We start from the raw sequence: 19,406 nt of genomic DNA, 5'->3' as shown, positions 1-19,406 counted from the left end.
TATTTTATTTTTATCTAAGTGCCTATGAATGTTTTTATTTATTTATCATGTATATGTTAGTTTTTCACTTTTGCATTACTGGGGCTTATACTCTGCATCTTCTCAGTTAACTACATCCTCAGACATTTTTTTCAGTTATGCACTAAGGGTCTCAGTAACTCATGAATTTGCTTGGGTGGGACCCCACCATGTCATCTTCCTACCTCAACTACCCAGAGAGCTGGTATTGCAGGCCCACATTATCTTGTTAATTCAGTGTGCTATTTAGAAACAGAAATATTAGAAACATTTTTGATATTTTAGCATTTAAAGTAACATGTGTGCACTGTTAATTTGCATGTAATGAGCACAGTGGTCAGGGGTCTTTTTCATATAAAAAACATTTTGTCTGAAGATATGAGGCTGGAAATCTTCACTTAGAGAGCTGTGAAAGTTTAGGGTATTTTTCTTTGCTACATTGATTACATCATAATTTTTATTTAATTTGGGAGTATTGAGAATTTCTAGCAATTTCCACAATTTTCCTTAGGAGGAGGAATGCTTATTTCAAAGTGCTGAGGTTGTGAATCCATAGCAGGTTGAAGCTTTGAGGTGCACATAGTATTCAGGATAATAACATACTATGTTTCCCTGAAATAATACCTCACTGAAGTGCCTAATGAGAATTAGCCCTAGCTCATCATAACCATGGTAAGGGCCAGTGTCACGCAGAAGATTATACCTCACTATTCTCTTGCTCCATGGTTATTCTGTAAAGGCAGCTAAGGCAAGGATAGGCTCACAGGAGTCATCATTCTTTTCTGGTTGTCTTATTTTTTTTGAAAACAGTAGAGTAACACAGTAGAGCATTTGGTGATTGCATGGCAGACAGTCTTTGTAAACATTAGAAAGCATCATCTCAGTGGTCATAATGAATATAAACATACAGCAGCTCAAACTTTCCTTGCGTCCACTTGTGACCACTTCCTTTCTTTCTGTGCATATCACCCCATGTCTTTCATGTCTCAAGTGGGTAGTTTGTACTTTCTATATAGCAAGAAGCTATAACCATTCTCCATGTAGTTTTTGAAGAGCTTATGTAATCAATATAATGATGTTGATGGGAGATAACCAACCCATAGCAATCCCTCACCTTGCCAACATGAGAAAGCTGACCTGTGTAAGAGGAGCAGCACCTTTCCACATAAGTGACCTGACCTGTGATGGAGTAGGGGTAAAGTGCCCCAAAAGGGATCACAGCATGGGGCAGCAAAGGCAAAGACTGTTCAATGGAACAGGGTCTGGCTGATAACAACACCTGAGATATGAAGGGGGAACCAGAACCCACAGCTGTTGACATAAAGTCCAACAGCTCAACTGAACTCCCACTTTCTGGTCTAGGTCTAGCAGAAAATGAGGGCTGATTGTGCTGCCCATGTATTAAGAGGAGCAAAAAAATTGTAACTTTGGCTTGAAATTGTAAACCCAGTCTGGGGGCAGGGAGTAAAGAGATGGGCCTCAATGTGAGGCCCATAAGCCCTAAAGCTTGGCATGGAAAATCTTGTCTGGCTGAATACCAAGACCGTAGATCATAGAAACTACTCACTCAATAACAAAGTAACATTTTCTTGACTCTATCTTTTTTTTCTCATTTTGTATTGTTTTTATCTTTGCTTCATCAGAGCTTTTTAAGGGTATGGAAGTTTTTCTCCCTTTTTAAAAAAAGTTATTTTTGGTCACTTATTTTTTCTCTTCTGACTTTTTTCTCTTCATTCTTCTTTCATTTATCTCTTGTTTTTGCTGTTTATCTTTATTCTTCTTTTTCTTGTTTGTTTTTTCCAGTGAATTTTTTTCATTATTATGTCCTTTTACACCTTAAGCAGACCCTCTATTTTACTTTCTGTCTTCCTTCTCACACTCCATTAAGGTTTTTTTTAAATTCTTTTATTGGTACATTTTAGGTATATAACACATTTACATTTCTCATTAGGAAAATGTACATTTACAAGATGAATCTTGGTTCTTCTTTTTTCCCAATTCATAGCCCTCCCATAAGCCCCTCCACCCTTCCATATTTATGAAGACTTTGTTTCCATTTTTTGCTGTTCTCATAATTTTTCCTTTCACTTCTTTCCTTTCCCCTGCCCCTTCCACTACCCCTTCCCATTTGGACATTTTCTTCCTATTTTGCATTATCAATTATTCATTATAATCATTGGTATATTTTATGTATACAATGTAATGACATTCATCACTGGAAATTTGCACGTTTACATAATCTCTCTTGGTTCTCCTTTTTCAATCTTCCCCTGCCCTCCGTTCAGCCCCTCCACTCCTCCCTATTTACAAAGACTTCATTTCCATTTCTCCATTTTCTCATATTAATTCCATTCCTTTCTTTCGTTGCCCCTACCCCTTGCATTTCGCCTTTCCCTTTGCCCCTTTTCTTTCTATTTCACATTATCTATTATACCTTTTAGTCCTTATTTACACTTTCACTTTCTCACAGTAGAAAAACTATTAGGTATTCATACATGGTATCCTAATTATTTCACTTAAGTACATTGCCTCAATGAGCATCCATTTACCTATAAATGTCTCTAATTTCTCACTTTTTGTGGCTGAGTAGTACTCCATTTTACAATTAAACCACATTTTCTTTATCCAGTCTCCAGGGGATGGGCATTTGTGTAGTTTCCAAGTTTTAGCTATTACAAGCTGTGCTGCTATGAGCATGGGTGCACATATATGATTGTGGTATGATACTTTTAATTCTTTGCAAAAGATACCCAGCAGTGGAATAGCTGGGTCAAATGGGATTTCCAGTCCTAGTCCTTTGAGGTAGCTCCTTACTGATTTCCACAGTGCTTGCACCATCTACACTCCCACCAGCAGTGGACCAGGGTTCCTCATTCCCCACAGCCCTGCCATCATTTGTTATTGGTTGATTTCATGATGGCAGCCATTCTTTCTGTAGTGAGGTGGAATCTCGGCCTTGTTTTCATTTGCATCTCTCAAATGACCAGTGATTTTGAAAATAATGTCTGTTCATTTCAGATGGCCATTTTTGGATTGGGTCTTTAAATTTGGGAGGTCTGATTTTTTAAAGATCCTTGTAGATTTGAGATAGTATACCTTTTTATGAGGCACAGCAGATGAAGATTTTTTTCCCACATTGTGGGTTGTCTCTTCACAGTGCTGGTGGTTTCCCTTGCTGTGAAGAAACTTTTTTAATAAGAAGATATCCCACTTATTGATTGTTTGTGCTAGTTCATGGGCAACTGAGGTATTATTCATAAACTCTTTTCCTACCCACAAGACTTCAAGAATTTTTACCTAATCTCTGTTCCAGCCAGTTTAGCATTTCTTTTCTAATATTTAGATCTTTAATCCATTTCAATTTTAGTTTAGTGCATGGTGAGAGACATAAGTCTAGTGTTAGTCTTTGGCATGTTGAAACCCAATTTCTCCAGCACCATTTATTAAAGAGGCTATCTTTCCTCCAGTGAGGGTGTTTGGGTCCTTTGTCAAAGATGAAGTGGCTGAATGTGTCTGGAGTTGTTTCTGCATCTTCTAATCTGTTGCACTGGTCCTCAGGTCTGTTTCTTTGCCAGTAAAATGCTGTTTTTTATCACAGTAGCTTCATAGTATAGTTTCAAGTTGGGAGTTGTAATACCCCCTGCCATGTCTCTGTTACCTAGAATTGCTTTGGCTATTCTGGGTCTCTTCTTATTCCAAATTAATTTTTGAATTATTTTCTCAAGGTCCATGAAGTATGGTGCTGGCACTTCAATTGGGATTGCATTGAATCTACATAGCAATTTTGGAAGTATGACCATTTGCACTACATTGATCTTTCATACCCAGGAGCAAGGGATGTCTTTCCATTTTCTAATATTCCCTTCAATATGTTTTTCAACGTGCTATAGTTTTCAGAGAAGAGGTCTTTGATTTCTTTTGTTAGGTTGATTCCTAGGTATTTCAGTTTTTTGGATCCTATTGGGAAAGGAATTGTTTGCCCTATTTCTCTTTCAGTGAGTCTGTTGTTTGTGTAGAGGAAAGCTTTTGACTTTTGTGTATTGACTTTGTATCCAGCTACTTTACTGAATTTGCTTATTATTGCCAGAAGACTATTGGTACAGTTCTTTGGGGTTTTGATATAGAGTATCATGTCATGTGCAAATAATGACAATTTGCCTTCTTCATTTCCTATTTTTATTCATTTTATTTCTTTCTCTTGTCTAATTGCTGTGGCTAATGTTTTCAAAACTATATTGAACAAGAGTGGTGATAGTGGACATCCTTGTCATGTTCCTGACTTTAGTGAGAAGGATTTCAGTTTTTGACTATTTTGTATATTATCTGTTGGTTTTTCATAGATGGCTTTTATCAGATTGTGGTAGAGACTGTCTATTCATATTTTTGTAGGGTTTTTATCATAAATGCATGTTGGATTTTGTCAAATGCTTTTTCTGCACCTATTGAGATGATCCTATCTTATCTGTCCTTGGCTTTATTGATATAGTGTATTACATTGATTAATTTATGTATGTTGAACCATCCTGCATCCCTGGGATAAATCCCACATGGTCAGGGCGCATGATCTTCTGGCTGACCTTCTGCATTCTATTTGCCAGTATCTTATTCAAGATTTTTGCATCTATGTTCATTTGTGAGACTGGTGTATAGTTGTCTTTTTCAGTTGGGTCTTTCTCTGCTTTGGGGATCAAGGTGATGCTTGCTCCCAGGAATGATTTCAGGAGCTTTGCTTTCCTTTCAACTTCATTGAAGACTTTAAACAATAGTGGCAGTAGTTCCTCTCTAAATGTCTTGTAAAGTTCAGTGGTGAAGCCATCAGGATACGGGCTTCTCTTGGTTGGTAAGTGTTTAATTATATTTTCAATTTCATTGATTGATATTGGTTTGTTTAGAATTTTTAGGTCTCCTTCATTCAACTTTGTTAATTCCTAAGTTTCTAAGAATCTGTCCATTTCTTCTGTGTTTTCCATCTTATTCGTGTATATGTTCTGGAAGTAGGTATTGATGATCCTCTTGATTTCTGCTGGTTCTGTTGTAATTTCACACTTTCCATTCCTAATTGCATAGATTTGGGCAATTTTTTTCCATTTCCTTATAAGGTTGGCCAAGAGTTTGTCAATTTTGTTTATTCTTTCGAAGTACCAACTCTTGGATTCATTGTTTTTTTGTTTCATTTCCTTTGTCTTCATTGCATTGATTTCTCCTCTGATTTTATAAATTCCTTCCTTGTATGAGCTTTGTGTTTGTCCTGTTCTTTTTCTAGAAGCTTAAGATTCAGTATCAGGTTGTTTAATTGGGCTCATTTTGTTTTCCTAATATGTGTATTCACTCCTCTGAATTTCCCTTGTAAGACTGCTTTCATTGTGTCCCATAGATTCTGATATGTTGTATTGTCATTGTCATTCAATTGAAGGAACTATCTGATTTCTTTTTTAATTACTTCTGTGACCCATTTGTTATTCAGAAGTGTGTTGTTCAGTTTCCACCTGTTTATGAAATTTTTCCAGTTTCTTTCTGTTGTGGATCTCCAATTTCATCACGCTGTGGTCTGGTAATATACAGGGGATAACTTCAATTCCTTTCACTTACATAAACATGTTGTATGCACAAGTATGTGGTCCATTTTGGAGAACGAGCCATGTGCAGCTGAGAAGAATGTGTATTCTGATTTTGTTGGATGAAACACTCTGTAAACATCTATTGAGTTCATTCAAGAGTTCGACTGAGTTCTAGTATTTCATTACTTATTTTTTGTCTAGTGAATCTATCTATTTGTGACAGTGGAGTATTGAGGTACCACACTACAATTTTATTAGTGCACAAATGACTTTTCATGGCCATTAGTATTTGTTTTATCTAGTTGGGTGCAGTAGTGTTTGATGCATAGATATTTATGATTGTCATCTCTTCCTGTTGGATTTTTCCCTTTTTCCCTTTACAATGATGTAGTGTCCTTCTTTGTCTCTCTTAATCAGTGTTGGATTGAAATATACTTGATCTGCCAAGAGCATAGCTACTCCTTCTTTTTTCAGGGGTTCCTGTCACATGAAGTATTATTTTCCACCCTTTAACTTTCAGTCTATGAGTTTCATTTTGAATTAGGTGTGTTTCTTGTATGCAGCATACTGTGGGATTTTGCTTCTTGATCCATTCTGCCAGTCTATTCTTTTTGATTGGTGAATTGAGAACATTAGCATTGATGGTTAGAACTGAAACATATTGATTTATCATTGCCATGACTGCTTCTTTTTGTTGGGTTCTCCCCCTTTACATTTAATTTCTTGTCATGCCAGATGGGTTCATTCTGCTTTGCTTCCTGGGGTGGTGATCCTCATTGTCTGTTCCTAGAATATTGTCTAAAATTTTTTGGAGTGCTGGTTTGGTGTTAATGAAGTTCCTAAGGTGCTCTTTGTCATGAAAGTATCTTATTTCTCCATCCATTTTGAAAGTTAGTTTTGCAGTGTACATCAATCTTGATTGGAAGTTGTTTTCCTTTAGAGCTTGGAATATGTCACTTCAAGCTCTTGGTTTGATGGTTTCTGTTGAGAAGTCTTCTGTGATTCTGATGGGCTTCCCTTTGTGTGTGATTTGTTTCTTTTCTCTAACTGCTTGTAGAAATTTGTTCTTCTGTTGAGTTTCTGGAATATTAACAATTATATGCCCATGTGTAGATTTTTTTGATCAAGGCTATTTGGAGTCCCATATGCCTCACTTATCTGTATGTCAATTTCTTTGCCCCTGCTTGGGAAGTTTTCTCCCATTACTTCTGTGAACAGTGTTTCTATGTCATCTGCACTCTCTCATTTCATCTCTGACTCCAATCAGTCTTATGTTTTTCTCCTTTGTTTCATGTAGGAGGTGTTGGATTGATTTCTTGTGGTACCTTACAATTTTGATGCAATTTTTTTTCCTGGTCACTAATTGTAATCTTATCTTCTATATCTGGAATTCTGTCCTCACATTGGCTCATTCTTCTGTGTAGACATTCAATGGAGTTTATGATCTCCTGGAAATCTATTTGAATCTGTTTTATGGATTCCATTTGTTTCCTATGTTGGCATTACATCATGTTCCTGAGCTCCTCTCTAGATTTATTAATCATGTCTTTCTCTAAGAGCACAATCTCGGCTGTTATCTGAGAAATTATTTCTGATTTCATTTTTTCCAGATCCTCTTGTTTTGCCAGCTCAGGTGGTCCAGGTGGTTGAGTATCAGAGTGTTCCATCTCATTTCCCTTGGGGTTGCTGTAGTCGATCTTGAAGTTTGATTTGATACTTATTTATGTGTCTTCTCATTTGGACCTGGGAGGGATGTTGTTAGCACCTTCACAGCTCAACTCCTCTGAGCTGGGAGTGGTGAGACATCAGCTCAGAGGCCCCTTTCTCTGGGTCAGGAACGGCGGGAAGGAAGGTGGCCTGAAGGCCCCTTCCTCTTGGCCAGGAGTGGTGGGACAGTCACTCAGAAGGCACTTCCTCTGGTCCAGGACCAGTGGGATGAACAACATTCCAGAATCCCCTTCCTTAAAGCCAGGATTGGTGTGACAGTGGGTGAGAAGCCCCTTCCTCTGGCCCACTAGTATAGGGCCACACAGCAGCCTGGAAGCCCCTTCCTCTAAGCTGGGAGCAGTGGGATAGTGGCTCAGAAACCACTTCCTCTTGCCCAGGAGTGGCTGTACAGATGGTGGCCTACAAGCCCTTTCCTCTGGGTCAGGAATGGCAGGATGGAGGGCCTCATCAATTAAGTTTTTGAATTTTGTTTTTTTAATTCCCTGATCTCTCTACCTTTATTAGAATAAGAACTCTCCTTTATTAACCTCTAGGTAAATTGTTAACCTTACATTATTCCTGTTGAGTACTGTGCTATTGTGAGAAGAATAGTTGTTCCACTTACTGTAGATCAATACCAGGAAATATTTGGTTTATTTAGTGTTCATACTATAATTATACAACTCTTTCCTATGGACAAGTCTGGTACAGTGGTTCCTTGTTTCAAATACTTAATTCTTTCCACAATTCTGTTTGCAAACCAAATTGGACAAGAACCAAATCAAATTTCCCCATAAGGGCAACATTGAACCTAACCAATGAATTTGATTAGGTTCCTGTCAGTTTATGACCAGAAACATGGAACAAATTAAGTTTCATGTGGTACCATAGACCATCTTTCCTTTCTCTGTCTCCTGTCCTCAGCAATTTATACTGGATCAATTGGTTTTGAATGAGGGTTTATTTCTGGGCTCTCTCTCCTGAATTAATGTCTCTGTCTTCTATGCTTCTGTCAAGGTAATTTGATCACAATAAATTTGTATGAGACTTAAAAGTCAAGTAATATGATGGTTCCAGCTGTGTCATTTTTCTTCAAGATTGCTTCTAATGATTGCAACCTTTCATTGTTACTTAGAAAACATCATTTTTTCATGAAAATAATATTGAAATTTTGAAAAGAATTGCTTTGAATCTGTACATAGTTTAGTATGATGGCATCTTTTTTTTTTTTTTTTTTTTTTGGTACCAGGGATCAAACTCTTGTCCTTGAACTTGCACAGCAGGCAGCAAAATTACTGAGGTAAATCCCTGGCCTGTATGATGGAATCTTAACAATGTTGATTCTCCAGATCCAGGAACTCAGATACTTGTTCATATATTCATGTCATCTACAAATTCTTTAATTGATATTTTGTGGCTTTAAGTATTCACATCTTACACTACTTTGTTTACATTTACACATGAGTTTCTATTTTATGCTATTATGAATAGGATTTAAATGTAATTTCTTTTTTTCCCTTAAATTCTCTTATTGGTACATTTTAGGTATACGATACGGTTACATTTATCATTGGGTGCTTGTACCTGTACATGATATATCTTGGTTTTCATTTTTTTCCCCATTACCTGTGTGCCCCTCACCCTCTCCACCCTTCCCTATTTACATAGACTTGGTTTCCACTTTTTTTTGGTACTGGGGATCAAAATCAGGAGCTTGTGCTTGTGAGGCAGGAGGCTCTACCACTAAGCTAAATCCCCGACCCTGTGTTGATCATTTCTACAAGTCACCTTATGGACTCTTTGAAATGTGCTCCATGAGAGCATGTCATCAGCAAAGAAAACATGTCACTTCTTCCTTTCTTTATTTGAATGGATTTTACTCCATTTTCCAATCACTTTTGTAGGGTTCCAATGCTGCACTGATTGGAAGGGGAGAGTCCACATTCTTCACTTTGTCCAGATTTAATGAAAACTTTCCAGGTTTTCACTATTTACTGGAAGTTTGCGGTGGACTTTCATGTGTGTCTTTGTTGTGGAAAATTGTTGAGAGTGTTTATCATGAAAGTGTGTTGAACTGCAAGAAATGACTTCCTGAGCCTCTTGAGATTATCTATGAATCGTCCTTCCTATTGTTAATTTTGTGTATCATTCATTGATTTGCATAAATTCAACCAAATTTGCACATCCCAAGGGTAAATCCCCCTTGATCATAGTGAACATTATCTTTAATTTAATTGGGATTCAGCCTGCTGGTATTTTGTAGAAGACATGTTTATCTATGTTTATGAGTGATACTATCTGGCAACAGGATGTAAGCCTTCACTACACATGTGTACATCCCACTGGTTCCTAAGGCAGCTTTGCTTTGATAGTGGTCACTAATGCTGGACATGTGTGACCAACAGCCTCCTCTTGTACTGGGCTAATGTTACCCCTTTTCTTCTATTTTTTCACATAGCTTTTAATTCAGTCTATTTTGCATTTTCCATATCTATTTTTACATTTCTATTACTACTTTCTCTTTTCAAAAAGAAAATAAATAAAACATTCATGCCCATAATTTAAATTCATGAAAGGAATCCTAAACTTATCAGCCATGAGTATTTCAGGATCATTCCCAATCTCATGTATCACAAGAAGAGCCAAACCAATTTGAACAAAATTCACAAAATCACTTTGAAGAATACCAGCTAAATAGGTATTTGAAGAAATAGATGCATAGTACTTAAATGGATTCCAAGTATTTGATATACTATGTCATATTTATCACAGCTAACTCTAAAAAATATAGATATTATTAAATTTCTGAGTAAATTTAAAGTGTTTGTCTTACACCATGTCAGTCACATCTCCAGAGAAGAAGTGGAAGCTCTTAAAGATCCAAATGTCACAGCTCCCAGCCCAGAGGAGGCTTCCAGGTCAGACTCCCACAGCTCCTATACAGGAGGAGGCTTCTGGGTAGGCATGCCACATATCCCAGCACAGAGGAGGCTTTTAGGTAGGCGTGCCACAGCTCCCAGCACAGAGGAGGCCTCTGGGTCGGTGTGCCACAGCTCTCAGCTCAGAGGAGCTTTCCAGGTCAGCATGTCACAGGTCCCAGCTCAGAGATGTCCAGATCAGCATGCCACAGCTCGCAGCCAGGAAAAGGCTTCCAGGTAGTCATTCTGCAGATCCCAACCTGGAGGAGACTTCTGGGTAGGCATACCAAAGCTCCCAGAATAGAGTAGGCCTCTGGGTGGGCATGGCATGGCTCCGAGTGCAGAGGAGGTGAGCTGCATGGGCATAAGGAACATCCCCCCCAATGAAATTAGAAGACAAGTAAACAAGCCTCAGATCCAGACTTCCAGATCACCCATAGTAACCCCAAAGGGAAACAAGATGGAACACTCTGATACTCAACCACCTGGATGCCCAGAACTAGCAATGAAAGAGGATCTGAAAAAAATGAAATCAGAAACAATTTCTCACATAACAGCAAAGATTGTGCCCGTAGTGCAAGACATGATTAACAAACCTAGAGAAGACACAGATAGAATAATAGAGGAGCTGAGGAACATGATGGAATGCCAAAATAGTAAACAAATTGAATCCATATAATAGATGTAAACAGATTTCCAGGAGATTAAAAACTCCATTGAAAGTCAATGCAGCAGAATGTGCCAGGGTGAAGACTGAAATTTCAGATATAGAAGATAAGATTGCAATTAGTGACCATGAAAAGAAAAAAATATTCAAAATTTTAAGGGACCAGGAGAAATCAATCCAGCAGCTGCTAGATGATGCAAAGAAAAATAACATAAGACTGATTGGAGTCAATGAAAAAACAGGAGAGAGTGCAGATGACATAAAAAAATTGTTCACAGAAGTGATGTTAGAAAACTTCCCCAGCAGGGGAACAGACCTGACATACAGATTACCAAGGCATATAAGACTCCAACTAGGCTTGATCAAAAAAAAATCTACACATAGGCATATAATATTTAGGATTCCAGAAATCCAAAAGAAGAACAAAATTCTACAAGCAGTTAGAGAAAAGAAACAAATCATATACAAAGGAAAGCCCATCAGAATCACAGTAGACTTCTCAGTGCAAACACTCCAGGCAAGAACAGCTTGGAGGGACATGTTTCAAGCCCTAAAGGAAAACAACATCCAACCCAGATTGATGTACCTGCCAAAACTATCTTTCAAATTTGATGGTGAAATAAGATAGTTTCAGGGCCGGGGATTTAGCTCAGTGGTTCTGCTGCCTGTCTTGCAAGCAGGAAGTCCCGAGTTCAATCCCCAGTACCAAAAAAAAAAAAAAAAAAAAGATACTTCCATGTCAAAGAGCACCGTAGAAACTTCATGAATACCAAATGAGCACTCCAAAAAATTTTAGAATAAATCCCAGGAAAAGACAATGAGGATCACAACCCAAGGAAGCTCAGCAGAAGGAATCCACTGGGCTTGACAAGAAATTAAAAGCAAAGGGGGAGAATCCAACAAAAAGAAAATGTCATGACAATTATACGTCAATATGTATCCATGATAACCATCAATGCTTATGTTCTCAACTGACCAATTGAAAGAAATAGCCAGAAAGGGTCAAGAAGCAAGATCCAACAATATGCTGCATACAAGAAACAAACTAAATTAAAAAAGAATCTCATAGACTGAAAGTTAAAGGATTGAAAACATTACTCCACAGGACAGCAACCCCCCCCAAAAAGCAGGAGTAGCTGTCCTCCTTGGAGATCAAGTGGATTTCAAAACCCACACTGATTAAGAGAGACAAATAAGGACACTATATACTTGTAAATGGAACAATCCAGAGGCATAGATGACAATCACAAATATCTATGCACCAAACTCTAGTGCACCAAACTATATACAAAAAATACTAATGAACATGAAAAAGCATATAATCACTAATACAATTGTAGTGGGGGACCTCAATACCCCATTGTCCCAAATAGATAGATCAACTAGATGAAAAACAACCAACGAAATACTAGAACTCAATCAAACTCTTGAAAAAATGAACTTAACAGATGTTTAGAGAGTGTTTCACCCCCAAAAATCAGAATACACATTCTTTTCAGCTGGACAGGAGTTGTTCTCCAAAGTAGACCACATACTTGCTCATAGAACATATTTAGGTAAGTGCAAATAAATTGAAGTTATCCCCTATATAACATCAGACCATAGTGTGATGAAATTGGAGATCGAAAGCAAAAGAAACCACAAAAAAATTCATAAACACATGAAAATTGATCAACACTTTTCTGAACAACCAATGAGTCACAGAGGAATGCAAAGAAGAAATCAGACAGTTCCTTCGATTAAATGACAATGACAATACAACATATCAGAATCTGTGGGACACAATGGAAGCAGTCTTATGAGAGAAATTCATAGCAGTGAATACTTGTATTAGGAAAACAGAGCAAGCCTAATTAAACTGCCTGATGCTGAACCTCAAGCTTCTTGAATGAGAAGAGCAGGACAAACTCAAAACCCATAGAATGGAGGAAATGATAAATATCAGGGCAGAAATCAATTCAATGGAGACTAAGAGCACAATGCAAATAAATCAATGAAGGCCATCCACATTGCCCTGGATTTTCAGGAGCTCTGAATGCGAGAAGTGTTGAATCACAGAAGCTTCCACCCAGATTTCAGAAGAAGGCCCTGGACCTCATGTCTCACCACAGCTTGCCCTGCATACTGGACATGCAGCTATATAATCAATTAATTACCCTGTTGGGTTTTGGTCTTGTATGGTTTGATTTTTGTACCTCCCTATTATCCCCTTTGAGAGTAGAAATGTTTACTCAATGATGTTATTGATTGTAATTATATTTTTTTCACATTTTGCAGAGCTGCCTTGAGGCTCATCAGAGAAATGGGCTTGGGGTTTTGAAAAATGATGATATTTTTGAGACTTTGAGGAATAGATGATTTTCATTTCTGATTATATACCTGATAGGTAGAATTAAAAACTTGTGATTGTCTATTTGGACATTAAATGTAGTTGAAGATGTGTCCAGACTTGTGTTTAAGATGTTATTCAGAGTTGTGAACATCACTGGTCTATGAAACACCTCACAGATTAGTGAAGCTCACTCCCAGGTGTGTCCAGGTACATGAGAGAGGTGATCTTGGGTAGTATATAAGTTCCCTCACCTATTTTCCACTCTATCCATTCTAGTGTCTGCTTTCATACCTCCAGGCAATCTCTCCACACAATGTACAATCAAATGGTGGTTGATTGCACATCATTATTCATTTCAGGACACTATCATGGGTCCCTTTCAACTCAGCAGTGTAAGTATGAACCTAAATCTCAGCATCCGCTGTCTCCCTTTTCTTATGCTCTGGTTTGATACATGCTGTTGCTGTTTCTTAGCCTCCATGGTGTGAGCAGTTTTGCTCTAATCATTTGCTTTGAACACAGTAGACACTGGCTACATGTGGATTTTCATATTTGAAATGTGTAAAGTACAGCTTTCAATGTATTCCAACAAGAAACATACAGAAGAATAATGAAATAGAATAAAAACAAAAGTGATCTCTTCTGCAGCACATATACTAAAATTGTAATGATACAGAGAAGGTTAGCATGGCCACTATGCAAGGATGACATGCAAATTCATAATTCATGCAGTAATCCATAATTTTATTAAAATGAATAATTGATAATTTTAAATTGGAAAAACGTTACAAAAAGGAAGGGGTGAAGGGAGGGGAAGGGAAAAGGAGAGGAGGGAAAAGAAAAACTGTGAGAAAGAGAAAAATGGAAATGATGTCTATGTAAACAGGGAAGGGTGGAGGGGGTGAAGGGCACACAGGTAATGAGGAAAAAATAAGAAACAAGATACATCATGTATAGGTACATATACCCAATGAGAAATGTAAACTAATTGTATACCTAAAATGTACCAATAAAAGAACTTAGAAAAAAAAGAATAGGAACAAAATATATGAGCAAAATATTAATTCCGCATCAAATATATAGAAATCACAATGTCAGTATAACCATAAATAATCTTATATAAGAACACTATGTGCAAAAACATTATATAAGACATTTAATTATAATTGCAGATAATATAACATTAAAAGAACTCTTAATATCAATATGATTACAATATCATTTTGAAAAAAGTATTACAGTATTATACAGCAACTGACATATTATTTGAATTAACACTGGGTTTTAATGTGTCACTAAAGATTTTAAGTCACACAGGTGCATCCTACCATGTTTCTATCAGATGTCACTCTTCCACAGTGTTCAGCTAAGCACTAAAATGAGAAGTAGAGGAAGCAAAGTGGGGCCTGCAGGATCATTTCTTCTTGGAAGACAATATCCCAAACACTCTCTCCAGGGCCCCCAGCACCTCCTTGTTCCTCAGGCTGTAGATAATGGGGTTCAGCATAGGGGTGAGGATGGTATAGAAAACTGCCAGGATCTTGTCTTCTGCTGGGGAACGGAGAATCCTGGGTCGAAGATAGGTGTAAACAAAAAGAGCATAGTAAAAGGTCACCACTGTTAAATGTGTGGAGCATGTGGTGAAGGCCTTTTTTCTTCCCTCTTTGGAGCGCATGTGGAAGACAGAAAAAAGGACCCGTCCATAGGAAGCAGTGATTCCAAGGAAAGGGAGAAGGAGGAACAGGCTGGTGCTCACAAAAACCATGTACTCATAGACCCAGGTGTCCACACAGGCCAGGGGCAGCATGGCTGGGACATCACAGAAGAAGTGATTGATGGCCCTGGACCTGCAGTAGGGAAGATGAAGGGCATAGATTGTGTGGGCCAGGGAGTTGATGGAGCCAAGTGTCCAAGATCCTGCAATCATCTTTGCACACACACTTTTGCTCATGCGGATGGTATAATGGAGGGGGTGGCAGATGGCTACAAATCGGTCATAAGCCATGGAGGCCAGGAGTAGCCCTTCAGAGCATGCCATAGTCAGGAAGCAGAAACTCTGCACCCCACACCCCGGCAAGGAGATGCTCTTCTGACCAGAGAGGAAATTGACCACCATGTTGGGGACAGTGGTAGAGATGTACATCAGGTCCATGAGGGACAGCTGGCTTAGGACAAGGTACATGGGCATATCTAGCCGGACATCCACACGTATGAGGTGAATCATGGCTGAATTACCCATGAAAGCAAGGCAGAATACAAACATGATAAGCAACAAGAGAAGTAGGCCAGTGTGATTAGGAGGAATCAGCCCTAACAAAATAAAATCATGTGAAGTTTGGTTCCATTTATCCATGAAAATATTCTTCTTTAAATTCCTTGAAAGAAAAATAAAAATACAACCACTAAGCATAATTAGGAAATTAAACAGAAGACTAGAATTTAAAGAGAATGTATTTTACTAATATTTGAGTGGAATGAATTATTTTTCCTCCAACACTATGCTGTTTATTAATTTGAACTTAATATCTGAATTAAAAGTTTGTTTTCTGATTGTTTCTGGTAATCATCAGAAAAAAATGTATATATACATATTATAAACTCTAGAACCATGGGCAGTGATCATCAATTATAGGCCTTCCTTCCTTCCTGGATGACTCTTGGCTGACCAACTACTCAGCATCACTAGAAAGTCACAGAGATCGAGGAATGGTAATTCCTAGTCACTTCAATTCAGCATGGTGTATCTACAATAGCAACTCACATGTGTGACTCCGAATCTTTCAGTGTACAGAAATTCTGAGCTGTCAGTATCTTGTTCTCCTTTACTTTTAAAAATTCCTTGTGTTTCCCATTCCCTTGACCAGAGCTTGATAAATCTTGATCCTCTCCTAGATTTTCAACCTGTCAACATTCTTTAAAGACTGTCTTCTGAACTTCATGAAGTGTATGAAATGCATCCATGACCAAATTCTGTCCTTGATTTGTCAATATATTCTATGTGCTATGAGATCAGCCCTACTTTTAGCATATTATTTCAATATGCTGTCATTCCAAATGATGTTTCTATTTTTGAACCCCTAAAATCTCAAATTTATTTGCAAAAATTTGCATGCATTTTTTTCTTATTTTATGTAAGAAAGTTATACCTGATGAGGGTAATACATTTCATACCATGTATTTTTCTTTATTTTTTCACAGCTTCAAACTATGAGTACTATAATGGTGGAAATATGACATGAACATGGGGATTAAATAAAATACAGGTCATTTTTCATTATATGTTTATATAGGAATCCTAGTGATCTATAACATGTGTATGCTGTTCTATCCATGACTTCATTTGTTGTCATCCTTCCACACCACAGATTCTGCAAATTTTGGCATAAATAGCTTCTTTTCACAAGTATTAAGAGTACTATTCACTAATGGAAAGAAAATTTTTTGAATTACAGTTAAGGCTGGAATGAGACTTGCCCCTGTGTGATGGCTTATGTTTCCAGGATTTCTAGTAATTCCTGGCTGAATGCATTCTGTTCCAGTTGTGTGATTGCTATGCTTCTGCAAAGATCACATCTGATTCTCTACATCTGTCTAGGTCTCTGTCTGTGGACACAGGAGTGCTGTGCCTGTTCTGCTCGGCACATATCTGCACATGTGGAGGCAAGACTCAAGCACATGGGAAAGCTGCTCAACTAGAAAGGGAAGGGTGAGCAGTAGCACGTTCTTGATGAATAATTCTGCTACTCAGATGTAATTAGTTAAATTAAACCAAAATAAGCATCAATAATTTAGAGTAAAGTAATTTTGGATAATTTTTCTCCTTTCTATGCCCCGGGTTTTCTTGGGAACTGTTGTCTGTAACTTAATTACTGGTATCCTATTTCCCCTTCTCCCATCTCAATCCTGGCGATCTTTTCACTCACTCCCCATGCATGCACCAACCCTTGCAGCCTGGGTTTCACTTCTCTGATCCCACCTCAGTCTGAGGTTTCATGCTGAGTACACATGAGCTCTGCTCTCCAGAGGAAAAACTAATGCCACACACATCCTGCCCAAGATATTGATTTAGGGAGGAATAGGGCATTAATGATTTTTCAACAGGAATAGAAGGGCAAGAAGAGTTTGTTCCAATTACATACTTGTAGTAATGTGAATCAGTTTTTACTTCATATATCTTCGCTAATTATGAACCCATGTAGGAAAGAAAGTTCCACAGAAAAATTGAGCTGTGTCTTTATTGCTGTTTAATACAAAAAGCACTGCCACTGAAAAGCACATGATCAGAGAGCTGACAGGCACATGATCCCCTGGGATGTGTAAGCTAGCTGAGATTATAGGCATCCTCTGCTTCCTACCATATTTTAGAAATGGAACTCATGACCTGATGGATAAAGATAAAACATAGGAGCACCATCATCATGACACCTTTATCCCTTCAAAATGTATTCAGTGTTTGTTTCATAGAAGCTGTACTAGATATTAGCATACTATATAACTAAAGTGCCAAGTGCAAATGATATGCTGTTAAAATTTAGTTGGGAACTCAAAAGATACAATAAAATGTTCAAATGTACAGTGCAATGTTATGTGGTCATTAGGACCACAAAGGAGACTGGGGGTAGGGGGAGAGAGATGATGGAGGAAGTCTTCCCTAATGGCCATTATGTGGCATTGCTTCTGAGTCTTAGTTGGCTTATGAGACATCCTACTCAGGGAGAATAGCAAGAGGGAAGTCATGGAGCAGCCTTTTCTGGACATTAGGACAACAGCGATTAGGTCAGGAGAGTGTGTATATAAAGCAAAAGGCAGAAGTGTTTTGCGTAGGAGAAAGTAAACCCTTGGAACTTGACAGAGGTATCATGAGAAGCCAATCGTGTGCCATGATCCTGGGCCTGTTTCCAGACCTCACAGAGGACGTTCAGCTCAGTGGGCAGAGCTGGGGAGGGGTACATGGAGAGGATCACTCAGCAGACAGAAAGAGTAGCTGGAGATCACTCTGGATTAAAAGGAAAAAATGGTCATGCATCCTGGGCCCCTAAGGACAAGATCTGTGCACATCAGCACAGCCAGCTTCCTATGAGGCAAGGGTGGTGTCCCATGATCATTCTCTCTCTTCCCTCCTTGCTCAGTGACTCCTGCTTGGGAAGCTTGCAACAAATCTACTGATGAGGCAAACCAAATAGCCTCAGGAAACCTTAGCATGACAGTTTAAACTAGCAAACCATGACAGTTCAGGATCAGAAATCAAACTTTAGCATAATTGCCCTGAAAAATTTGGATTTAGAATTGGGGTAATTTCAATATTTCCTTATTTTATATCAATTTAAATTCAAACAATAAAATGTTCCACCAATTCTTGCCAGAGGTGCATTTCTGATAACAAATATGAACACAGAGTGTTTTAAGTTAATGAACTTTATGGGACCTTCATCTTAAAGACAAATGTTTGCATTTACATTTTATGCAGTATAGGTTAGAACTTGAGTATGAAAAAGATGGACTGAGAGCAGTAACTACAGCTACTACATTCCATATACTGAAAACAGTTTTCTGTCAGGCAATGCAAGGTAATACATCACTGATTGCAAGGTCCTATCCATCTGGCATATTGGAGTGAGAGCAAAAAGTCTGATTCCACTGATGCCCAGCAGCTTCCTTCCCTAAGTGTGGGACCTTGTTTAATTCATCAGGTATATACAAAGCATAACTCTCTGGGTTACATTGTAACTTGGAGAATATTGCTTCTGTGGTTAAAAATCAGGTTAAGATTAATGTCTCCTTTGATTCTCATAAAAGATATTGCTAAAACATATAGACATTTACGGTCCCAAGTTCAATCCCTGCAAAATAATATATATAGAGAGAGATTTTAAGAATAACACTCCTTTGAATCTAATATACCTAAGTGTAGCAAGTACAGTGTGCTTAATTTAATTTGCACACGTTACTATTAGTCCATACACACCTTTAAAAGTATTAGAGATAATGATCCCATGATGAATAAGCAATAGTTGAGCTTCATCTATTTCAGTCCCAACAACAACAAAGGACAGCACAGAGCTGATCCTCAGTAAGGTCAATAGCCTTTGTCCAGTCATATCTATAGATTAGAAATTATCAGGCCCCAGAGAGAGCCATTATCTTAACTAAAGCAACAACTCTTCAGAACAGCACACTGCAGCACTCTAAAACTTTCATGCTACTTC

At 38.0% G+C, this 19,406-nt stretch overlaps 1 protein-coding gene and 1 pseudogene across 1 annotated transcript; one reads left to right on the top strand and one right to left on the bottom strand.

The window, feature by feature from the left end:
- Positions 1-13,832: 13,832 nt before the first annotated feature.
- LOC147822095 (U6 spliceosomal RNA) lies at positions 13,833-13,946 on the top strand (annotated as a pseudogene).
- A 668-nt stretch (positions 13,947-14,614) lies between these two features.
- Positions 14,615-15,553, bottom strand: LOC101720245 (olfactory receptor 2L13). Its single transcript, XM_004841209.3, has one exon. It carries the CDS (start codon positions 15,551-15,553, stop codon positions 14,615-14,617), a length of 939 nt encoding a protein of 312 aa, XP_004841266.3.
- Between the last annotated feature and the right edge of the window lie 3,853 nt (positions 15,554-19,406).

The sequence above is a fragment of the Heterocephalus glaber genome, unplaced genomic scaffold, assembly GCF_053883595.1.
Source record: "Heterocephalus glaber isolate CG9 unplaced genomic scaffold, H.glaber_assembly_v1.0 deba00001673, whole genome shotgun sequence".
NCBI lineage: Eukaryota > Metazoa > Chordata > Mammalia > Rodentia > Bathyergidae > Heterocephalus > Heterocephalus glaber.
The sequence above is the reverse complement of the archived record's forward strand: the minus strand, read 5'-3'. Positions and strand labels throughout refer to the sequence as shown.

What these genes read in the sequence shown, in the direction of transcription:
- LOC101720245 (XM_004841209.3), bottom strand. Translation starts at nt 15,553, where the DNA reads ATGGATAAATGGAACCAAACTTCACATGATTTTATTTTGTTAGGGCTG.